Below are 11,693 nucleotides of genomic sequence, written 5' to 3'. Positions count from 1 at the left end.
TGAGAGGTGAGGTTAGGGATGAATTTCCCCAGGAAATTGACCATGCCCAGGAATCGGAGGACCGCCTTCTTGTCTTCCGGTGTCTTCATGGCCTTAATGGCAGATACCTTGCCAGCAACCGGCTGCACACCCAACTGGGAGATGTGGTCTCTGAGGAATTTAATTTCTGTTTGACCAAAGGAACATTTGGCCCTGTTGAGGCGGAGGCCATGGTCATGGATACGTCAGAAGACGCGTTGGAGGCGATCAATGTGCTCCTGCGGGGTGGTAGACCAGACGATTATGTTGTCCACGTAGACACAAACCCCTTCAATACCTCCCATCATCTGTTCCATAATCCTATGGAACACTTCCGATGCTGAGATGATGCCAAACGGCATCCTGTTGTAACATTACCGGCCAAATAGGGTGTTAAAGGTGCAGAGCTTCCGACTGGATGCGTCGAGTTGGATCTGCCAGAACTGCTTGGATGCGTCTAGCTTGGTGAAGAATTTGGCGCGAGCCATCTCGCAGGTGAGTACTTCGCACTTTGGAATGGGATGGTGCTCTCTCATAATATTGCGGTTGAGGTCCTTGGGATCAATACATATTCGCAATTCACCGGAAGGTTTTTTCACGCATACCATGGAGCTGACCCAGTCAGTCGGTTCCGTCACTGTTGAAATCATTCCCTGGTCCTGGAGGTCCTGCTGCTGCTTGAGGCAATTGACGGTACATCTCTCTGGCCGATAAAAGTGCGGTTTGCACTCCGCGTAGATCTGGCAGTCCCTGGTCATGGATCTGACCTCCTCGTTGGAGGAAGGCAAGTAGCGAGCCTTGATAAAGTGAAAAAAACAGGTGACCACCGGGTGACAGAGGTCGTTGTTGTAGTGATCTGTACATCTGTACATACATCTCTATACACCAGGGACTGAAGCACAGATGTAACAGCCACAGCATCACTAGAGGGCAGCATAGACGGGTATAAAGGGTCCAGCCCAAGGAAAGAGCCGCCTCGTTCAGAAGCACAGGGTTAGTAAGCAGCAGCAGGCAGAGACAGCTCAGCATAGGCAGCTTATCTTAGTTTCACTGGTCATACCTCTTGATTGTTTTACATCTAATTGAGCTCTGGAAGCAGAACGAACCCTTTGAATAAAGTGTTTGTGTTAACTGTAAGTCTACAGTCTTCATTCAGACTTAGAGAATAACATATGGTACCAGGAGTGATTTCAGCAAGCGAGCTAGACACCAGCAAGAGAAGAGGACATTCGACCACGGAAGGCGTCGCAGCATTCAGACCCTTCAGATACCAATCGGCAGATGGACCCAATCCCACCTCCACACCTGCTCAAGACCACTGCTAATATGCATTCCAATTGGAAACCTTTCATACAACCGTTCAAAGTATATCTAGAAGCTAAGGATCTGACCTCAGTGTCTGATGCCAGGAAGATAGCCTTGCTCTTATCCCTGGCAGGGCTACAGGCATTAGAAATATATAATTCCTTTACCTACCTGGAAGGGAGGACAAGGGCAAGCTGGAAATAAGCATCAAACCCACTGTCAATCTGAAGTCAATGAGATATTTGAAAGATTCAAGTTCACCAGGTGCTTGCAAAAAACGGGAGAATCTTTCAGCCGTTTTGTAACTGATTTAAAATTACTAGCTCAATCCTGCAACTTTGGAAACCTCCGTGACTCCCTCATCAGAGACCAGATAGTCAATGGTATATCTGATGAGGGAGTTAGAAAATCCTTATTAAAACGAAAAGACCTAACCCTAGAAACAGCCATGCAAAGATGCTCTACTTATGAAAAAAGTAAAGAAGAATATGAAGAGTTTACTTACTGGGACCAAGGCCTTCACCACGAGGTCGAGCCCATCAAAATGGTGGCCCAGGCTTCCAGAAGGCGCTCCTCTAGGGGCAATCCCACACGCGCGAACCTGGATGCAGGCCACACGCATGCGCAGTTCTCCCAAAGATTTGACACGGAAGAAAGGCCTACTGCGCATGCGCGAGCGTGGAGGGATAGCATCATAACGTGTCCCCGCTGCGGACACGCCCACTTAAATGGGCAATGACCAGCTTCTGGAAAACAATGTTTAAAGTGTGGCAAATACAACCACTTTGCCTCACAGTGCAGAGCTGCACTGCTAATGAAGACAACTAGACAGGAACACATGAACTTCAATGCAAAAAGCTAAAATCCACAGCATGCTACAAGAATACCCCGACGTATTCAAAGGCACCTTACCCTGCCAATACAACATCATGCTGAAGACAGACGCCAAACCCGTCATTCAGCCGCCCAGGAGGGTTCCAACTCCACTGCGGGTGAAGTTGAAAGTGGAACTCAACAGACTGCAGTCACAAAGCGTAATATCGCGAGTCACACAGCCGACTGACTGGATTAGCTCCATTGTCTGTGTTAAGAAACTGTGGTAAACCACTGTTACACCTGTGTTAGGTGATGTAAGGTGGGACCTGTACTACAGGTTCGCCAGTAGCCCCTGCCTGCTGTCCTCTATTCAGCAGCCATTTCGCCAGCTGCTGTGGGAGGTCACACATCTTACTGCAATAAAGCCTCAGTTCTATCCAACCTTAGTCTTTGTACAATTGATCGTGCATCAGAAACCTTCTGGAGATCTTCACATATGCATAGACCCGAAGTACCTGAACCAGAACATTTGCCGGGAACACGACCCCATTCCCAAGCGTGAAGAGATCACATCTGGGATGGCAAATGCTCGTATCTTCACCCAACTCGACGCCTCACAGGGGTTTTGGCAGATACAGCTCGATGACTCAAGCAGATTACTGGGTACGTTCAACACGCCATTTGGACATTTCTGCTTCAATCGCATGCCCTTTGGCATTATCTCTGTGTCAGAGATTTTCCACAGGATAATGGAGCAAATGACCGAGGGCATCGAGGGTGTCAGAGTCTATGTGGATGACATCATCGTATGGTCCACCACTAAAGAAGAACACCTCTGTCGTCTGAAGAAGGTGTTTCAGAGGATTCATAAATATGGTTTGAAACTGAACCAGGCAAAATGCACATTTGCGAAGGAGTCTGTAACCTTTTTGGATGACACCACATCATCTCAGGGTGTCAGCCCTGATGAGGCGACAATTGCTGCAATATGGACCATGAAGACGCCACACGACAAGAAGGCGGTGCTACGATTTCTGGGCTTCGTCAACTTCCTCAGCAGGCTCATCCCGAACCTGTCCGCACGGACGGCAGCTTTACACAATCTCATTTACACAATTTACACAATCTCCCCTGCCGATCAACCATAACCTCTCCTAGGCCAGTCTGCGGCCCATGTCCTGCACCTCCCCTGACTCGCCCTTGGGCAACTACCATCATCAACCCTCCTCCTCCTCTACTTTGAAAGTCCCCTCCCCGTCAGCAGTCTAGTCATATCATCGCTCTCGACGGCTCACCCTAGAGCATGCGCATCAGTGCCCTGTGGGCCCAACCCACCTCCAGCGGTCGATCAAACGCACCTTCCCCAAGCGGCTTCTCCACCATCATCCCCACATAAGCACCAGCATCCGATCCTTCGATTCCCTACGGCAGACCCACGGTCCGGAAGTTCTGCCTGTGAGAACAATTTTCCAGGTCTTCCACTTTCTCCAGCAGTCTCTTTTGCTGGTAACATAGCATCCCAATCTCTGCTGCCATAGAGGTGGACTGGTCCTCATACTCTCCCGCCGGCTCCTCCAACCTCTGGATTGCCTGACCCACGCCAGTTTCGCCTCCACGCGGTCAACCACTGCCTTGATCGAGTCCACCGCCAGGGCCAGGCCCTCTGCACTCCCCTTCCGTTGTTGGGTGAACTTCTCATTTAAGAAGCTCACCAACTGGTCCATCGACCCTGTTCATCCGCCATCTCCACTCGAGTTGTCCGCCCTTCACCACCACCGCCTGATTGTTCTTTTCCGATGGCTTCTGGACCGCAGCTCCTGAACTCGGGGTCCCTTTCGTCTGTTCTTGCTTCTGCACCCTTTCTCTACAAATTTCCTGCAACAATCCGGCTTAAAAGCCACACAAAGACCACCGGGAGCGGGAGCTGCCAAATGTGCAACCATTCACACCGGAAGTCTAAACTATTGAATCCTGACCATGACTGTCTATAGATGCTGACAAATGTTACAAAATATGTACAGTAGAGAAGCGATACGAGGGCACTTTCATTGAATCTGCAACAATCCCGTAACTGAGATTATACATGCCATAGGGAGTTCGGCCTTGGAACAGAATACATGAGAATCGTGCGGCGTCAGAAGGATAACTAATTTGGAGTAATTGATTAATGTCTAATTAACCAATCACCTGTTAAGTGACTGACACTTTCCTGAACAAATCAAGGGGCGTCTCAGCTGAGAATTCGATCCAATGAAAGCAAATAAGAGACAAAACCATAGATAAAGATTCCCTTGGCTGATTAGAAGTCTAGCCTTCCGAGATTCTTCAAACATTCGTGAAAATTAATTTTAAAGAACCTTTGTTGAAATGACTTTTATTTTGTAAATTTTGGAGTCACTTTTATTTTGAAAACTGTTCTTTCACTCTTCAAGTACCTCAAGGACTTTTCAATGTACTCACAAAAGTTTTTTGGTTTAATTGTGTAAATGTATTAAGTGAATCCTTGAAAAATAAACGCTGCTTTGAAGACCACTTATCCTGAGTTGAGATAAGAAGATCTTTTAACCACCATTAGAAGATCGCTGGCTACAAAGACCGTTACCTCAGCAGCAAAGAACCATCTCATGCCTTTTAATTCCTGTCATTTTCAATCATTTCCCTCACCCCACCGTATGTTTGTTTTGTGTATGTCTGGGTGGAGGGTGGGACAGGGTTTGGGTACTATATTCAGAAAAATTGAACATATTGAAGGAATGGGTATTGGCAGCAAAAACATAAACAACCTTAAATATGCAGAAGACATGGTGGTGATGCCTTAAACTAAAGAGCATTTGGGACGAATTATCAATGAACATAGAACATTACAGCACAGTACGGGCCCTTCGGCCCTCGATGTTGCGCCGACCTGTGAAACCATCTGAAGCCTATCTGACCTACACTATTCCATTTTCATCCATATGTCTATCCAGTGACCACTTAAATGCCCTTAAATTTGGTGAGTCTACTACTGTTGCAGGCAGGGCATTCCACACCCCTACTACTCTCTGAGTAAAGAAACTGCCTCTGACATCTGTCCTGTATCTACTACCCCTCAATTTAAAGCTATGTCCCCTCGTGTTGGTCATCACCATCCGAGGAAAGAGACTCTCACTGTCCACCCTATCTAACCCTCTGACTATCTTGTATGTCTCTATTAAGTCACCTCTCAGCCTTCTCCTCTCTAACGAAAACAACCTCAAGTCCCTGAGCCTTTCCTCGTAAGACCTTCCCTCCATACCCGGCAACATCCTAGTAAATCTCCTCTGAACCCTTTCCAAAGCTTCCACATCCTTCCTATAATGTGGTGACCAGAACTGCACGCAGTACTCCAGGTGCGGCCGCACCAGAGTTATGTACAGCTGCAGCATGACCTTGTGGCAGAGGGTGGTAAATATATGGAACACGCTGCCTTGGGGAGGTGGTGGCAGCAGGTAGGATAGCGGCATTTAAGGAGCATCTAGACAAATTTATGAATAGGATGGGAATGGAAGGATACAGACTCCATAAGTGTATATATTTTTAGTTGAGGCAGGTACCATGGTCGGCGCAGGCTTGGATGGCCAAATGGGCCTGTTCCTGTGCTTTATTGTTCTTTGTTCTTTCTTTGTTAGAACATAGAACAGTACAGCACAGAACAGGCCCTTCGGCCCTCAATGTTGTGCCGAGCAATGATCACCCTACTCAAACCCACGTATACCCCCTATACCCGTAACCCAACAACCCCCCCTTAACCTTACTTTTTTAGGACACTACGGGCAATTTAGCATGGCCAATCCACCTAACCCGCACATCTTTGGACTGTGGGAAGAAACTGGAGCACCCGGAGGAAACCCACGCACACACGGGGAGGACGTGCAGACTCCACACAGACAGTGACCCAGCCGAGAATCGAACCTGGGACCCTGGAGCTGTGAAGCATTTATGCTAACCACCATGCTACCATGCTGCCCTTTGTTCTTCTTTGAATGGTTATTACAAAAACAATACAGACAAACGTGACCACCTCAACTGATGAAATTGATGTAGCACAGGTAGACTGATCCGTGTACCTTGGGAGGATGTCCAGTGTGACACTAACTGTCAGGAAAATTGAAATAACAAGAGGTGCTTTCAACAAAATGGATTTTGTCGTGAAAGCTGAGCTACTGGGAGGCAATCAGCACAGTTTCCAGCAGAAGCCAGAGGAAAGGCCCTGAGGACGACAACGTAGGAAGAGTGGAGAGTGGAATAAATCATAGAATCCCTACAGTGCAGAAGGAGGCCATTCAGCCCATTGAGTCTGCACCGACCCTCTGAAAGAGCACCCTACCTCAGCCCACTCTCATACCCATTCCCGTAACTCCACCTAACCTGCACATCCTTAGACACTCGGGGGCAATTTATCATCGCCAATCCACCTAACCTGAACATCTTTGGACGCAGTCACCAAGGCTGAAATTGAACCTGGGACCCGGCACTGAGCCAGCAGTGCTAACCACGGTACCACTGTGTTGCCCCTAGCATGGGAGATTGAGCTCAAGAGAAACAAGCAAGGGAAGTTCAGAGGTTGACTAACTGCATCAATATCCATGACATAGACATAGAATTTACAGTGCAGAAGGAGGCCATTCAGCCCCATCGAATCTGCACCGGCCCTTGGAAAAGAGCACCCCACCCAAGACCACACCTCCACCCTATCCCAGTAACCCAGCTAATGTTTTTGGACACTAAGGGCAATTTAACAAGGCCAGTCCACCTAACTTGCACATCTTTGGACTGTGGGAGGAAACCGGAACACCCGGAGGAAACCCACACAGACATGGGGAAAAAGTGCAGACTCGCACAGACGATGACCCAAGACGAGAATCGAACCTGGGACCCTGGAGCTGTAAAGAAACTGTGCTATCCACTGTGCTACTCTATGAGATAAAGAGAATGAAAGGAATTCCAGAAAGAGAAATGGCTCAATTATCAGATGATAGACATCTGAAGGTTGGCAATGGGGGAAGAGGGTCAGCATTGTGAGAAGCTCACTCTACGCCGACGCAACCCTGAACATGTGCTTCACCAAAAGTTAAAGAGGGAGTGACGTCATTGAGGTGGCACAATAGAATTGCACCAAAAAGGAACAGCAATGACTTGGAGGCAGATTCAGGTGAAGATTGAGTGGAATGAAAAACAGGAAGCAAGACAATTTGCAATGTGCTCTTTATTAACTCGTTCTATATCTGCTAGATCAGACCTGGACATAGAAGTTACATTGATTTGTCGTCAATAGGAGGGTTTCTAAGAAAGCATTTGAACTTTCAAAATAATGCATAGTTCTACAGACACTTGCTCTGAATGTAGTAATGTACAATATCCTCACAACATGGCAGCTTGGGAGTCTTACTGTTGGACTCATGGTTTAATTAGAAAGCTCAGGATGGAATGATTCATTCTGTTCAAATATTCGCCACACAGTTGAAAAGTTCCACTATTTCTTGATGCTTGGACTTGGTTTTTAAAAAAATCTTGGGCCTTCAAACCTTGACACAATCAGTTAGTTTGGAGAATGCAGCGTAGATGCAATGTGCCAGCCTCCGGCTCACTCAAATTTGCTGAGCTGAGCTTTTATGCAGGAGCCACCTGGCTGGAGGAGACAGAGGAAGCCTCTGTCTTGCTGGCACTGGCGGAGGTGGACTCTTCCTCTTCGAATGGGTTCTTGCCACAGCAAATGGTGGTGATCATGCAGTTACGGAACTAGGAGAGAGAAAAGAAGAGAGTCAATTTGTTGTGTTATGTACTCTGGGTGAACACAGACTGCGATTGGATGCAGCTTTAACCAAAAGATACTCCAGACCTTGAAGTTAGTTCAATCTGATTTATTGAAGCAGTAGCACAGTTAGCACAGTTCTCTATGAGTTCGACTCTCTGATAACCGAAGTGTGGTTACTCTGTCTGACTGAACCAGACTAGCTCTTAGCCACGTGGAGGTGTGAGACTAAATACACCCTGACTCACTCTATAGATGTTCATCAGTGGAAAGAGGCAGAGTGTGAGTGCCTCGAGCCTTTTATAGTGAGATACCACCCCTGAGTGTCCTGCCTGCTCATTGGTCATGTCCTGTTCTCTGTGTTCATTAGCTGCCTGTCTGTATATCATTATCTGCATGTCTGCGTATCATAACATCTCCCTTTTTTTAATGTTTGTTGGCATATGGGAACATACTTACATGTGGTGGCATATATTAACATATTTACAAGCAGTGGAATATGTGAACGTATTTACATGTGAAGACAGCTGTCTAATGTAAGAAAACAGAACATAGCAAACAAAACAAATGTTCATAGGTCCAGTCTCTGGGGCTTGAGTCTGATCCTTGTCGACCGCCGGAGAGGTGGTGGTCGGGACGACGGCGCCTTGACAGGCGGGATGGAGGCCTGACTGGTGGCCTCATAGTTCGAGGTATCAGGAGGTGGCAAAACAACGGACCGAGATTGGGGTGGATGTTTCAGGGAAAATCAACATCTGATATGTGGGAGGCTTTCAAGTGTCAGTTGAAAGGAATTCAGGACCAGCATGTTCCTGTGAGGAAGAAGGATAAATCTGGCAAATTTCAGGAACCTTGGATAACGAGAGATATTGTAGGCCTCGTCAAAAAGGAAAAGGAGGCATTTGTCAGGGCTAGAAGGCTGGGAACAGACAAAGCCTGTGTGGAATATAAGGAAAGTAGGAAGGAACTTAAGCAAGGAGTCAGGAAGGCTAGAAGGGGTCATGAAAAGTCATTGGCAAATAGGGTTAAGGAAAATTCCAAAGCTTTTTACACGTACATAAAAAGCAAGAGGGTAGCCAAGGAAAGGGTTGGCCCACTGAAGGATAGGCAAGAGAATCTATATGTGGAGCCAGAGGAAATGGGCGAGGTACTAAATTAATACTAAAGGAATCAGGGCCTGATGGGATCTACCCCAGAATACTAAAGGATGCTCAAGAGGAAATTGCTGCGGCCTTGACAAAAATCTTTGGATCCTCACTGTCTTCAGGTGATGTCCCGGAGGACTGGAGAATAGCCAATGTTGTTCCCTTGTTTAAGAAGGGTAGCAAGGATAATCCAGGGAACTACAGGCCGGTGAGCCTTACATCAGTGGTAGGGAAATTACTGGAGAGAATTCTTCAAGACAGGATCTACTCCCATTTGGAAGCAAATGGATGTACTAGTGAGAGGCAGCATGGTTTTGTGAAGGGGAGGTCGTGTCTCACTAACTTGAGAGTTTTTCGAAGAGGTCACAAAGATGATTGATGCAGGTAGGGCAGTAGATGTTGTCTATATGGACTTCAGTAAGGCCTTTGACAAGGTCCCTCATGGCAGACTGGTACAAAAGGTGAAGTCACACGGGATCAGAGGTGAGCTGGCAAGGTGGATACAGAACTGGCGAGGCAATTTCATTGAAGCCTACCCGTGACAATAAGCGATTTTCATTTCATTTCATAGAAGGCAGAGGGTAGCAATGGAAGGATGCTTTTCTAATTGGAGGGCTGTGACTAGTGGTGTTCCGCAGGGATCAGTCTGGGACATTTGCTGTTCATAGTATATATAAATGATTTGGAGGAAAATGTAACTGGTCTTATTAGTAAGTTTGCAGACGACACAAAGGTTGGTGGAATTGCGGATAGCGATGATGACTGTCAGAGGATACAGCAGGATTTAGATTGTTTGGAGACTTGGGCGGAGAGATGGCAGATGGAGTTTAATCCTGACAAATGTGAGGTAATGCATTTTGGAAGGTCTAAAACAGGTAGGGAATATACAGTGAATGGTAGAACTCTAAAGAGTATTGAAAGTCAGAGAGATCTAGGTGCACAGGTCCACAGGTCACTGAAAGGGGCAACACAGGTGGAGAAGGTAACCAAGAAGGCATACGGCATGCTTTCCTTCATTGGCTGGGGCATTGAGTATAAGAATTGGCCAGTCATGTTGCAGCTGTATAGAACCTTAGTTCGGCCACACTTGGAGTATAGTGTTCAATTCTGGTCGCCACACTACCGGAAGGATGTGGAGGATTCAGAGATGGAGCAGAAGAGATTTACCAGGATGTTGCCTGGTATGGAGGGCATTAGCTATGAGGAGCGGTTGAATAAACCCGGTTTGTTCTCACTGGAACGACAGAGGTTGAAGGACGACCTGATAGAGGTCTACAAAATTATGAGGGGCATAGACAGAGTGGATCGTCAGAGGCTTTTCCCCAGGGTAGAGGGGTCAATTACTAGAGGGCATAGGTTTAAGGTGCGAGGGGCAAGGTTTAGAGTAGATGTACAAGGCAAGTTTTTTTTACAGAGGGTAGTGGGTACCTGGAACTTGCTGCCGGAGGTGGTGGTGGAAGCAGAAACGATAAATACATGAATAGGATGGGAATAGAGGGATACGGACACAGGAAGTGTAGAAGATTGTAGTTTAGTCGGGCAGCATGGTTGGCACGGGCTTGGAGGGCTGAAGGGCCTGTTCCTGTGCTGTACTTTTCTTTGTTCTTTGTTTGTTCTTTGTTGAAACGGAAAAGAAAGCGGTTGCGGGCAGGCAACTTTACGCAGTGCCCGTCTGTTTCGTCGCACAACAGAACCATCAGCCATACGTACAACATACGAGCAGGGCGCCGCCTGTCGAACAACGACAGCTACAGCAGACCAGCCACCATCCGGTATCTTGATCCTGACAGTGTTTGACGGGGATAACGAGGGCAAATCGGTGGCATGAGCATCATAGCCCTGTTTTTGCTGGTCTCTGAGTTGCTGCACCTTCAGCAGCACTGGGAGGTGATCCAGTTTGGGCAAGTGTATGGCTGGAAGTGCCATCTGCAGGTCCCTGTTCATCAGGAGTTCATGCCAGTGGACGGTGGGGTCGCCCTGTACGCAAGCAGCGCGAGGTAGATGTCAGAAGCAGAATCCGCGGCCTTGCTGATGAGCTGTTTCACTATGTGCACCTTCCCATTGGACTGTGGATAGTGTGGGCTGGATATGACATGTTTGAAATGATATGACTTGGCAAACATAAACCACTCTTGGCTGTTGAAGCACGGCCGATTGTCACTCATGACAGTGAGTGGGATACAGGCCTTGATGACAGTCTGAGATATGAGGTCTGAGAGCTTCATGACTTCAGGGTAATTGGAGAAATAGTCAATAATCAACACGTAGTCACGACCATTCGCACAAAAGAGGTCGATGCCAACCTTGGACCACGGGGAGGTCTCGATTTCATGCTGCTGGAGCGTCTCCTTGCTCTGCGCTGGCTGGAAGTGTTGACAGGCCGCACAGTTGAGGTCCATGTTCGAGATGTTCTGGCTAATACGGGGCCAGTAGACAGTCTGCCTGGCTCTGCGTCTGCACTTCTCGACGCCCAGCTGTCCCTCATGGATTTGGCGGAGCACCAAGCTTTGGAAACTGAGTGGAATGGCAATCCGGTCCAGCTTGAGGAGGATACCATCAATCACCGTCAGGTCGTCTGGTCACTGCCCTTCCCGCCAGCCATTGGCGAGGTGGCACACTGCAGGAGGGGGTCTTTG

At 47.7% G+C, this 11,693-nt stretch overlaps 1 protein-coding gene across 1 annotated transcript in view; it reads right to left on the bottom strand.

Annotated features, from left to right (window-relative positions):
• Nucleotides 1-7,348: 7,348 nt before the first annotated feature.
• LOC119973199 (rhodopsin) overlaps nucleotides 7,349-11,693 on the bottom strand; it is a 42,277-nt gene continuing 37,932 nt past the window's right edge. Inside the window, exon 5 of the mRNA XM_038810851.1 lies at nucleotides 7,349-7,899. Coding sequence (XP_038666779.1) covers nucleotides 7,771-7,899 — 129 coding nt within the window. The 3' untranslated portion in view covers nucleotides 7,349-7,770. The remainder of the gene's footprint in view (nucleotides 7,900-11,693) is intronic.

This window comes from Scyliorhinus canicula, chromosome 11 (genome assembly GCF_902713615.1).
Source record: "Scyliorhinus canicula chromosome 11, sScyCan1.1, whole genome shotgun sequence".
NCBI lineage: Eukaryota > Metazoa > Chordata > Chondrichthyes > Carcharhiniformes > Scyliorhinidae > Scyliorhinus > Scyliorhinus canicula.
Note: the sequence above shows the minus strand (reverse complement) of the source record. Positions and strands in the feature narration are given on the sequence as shown.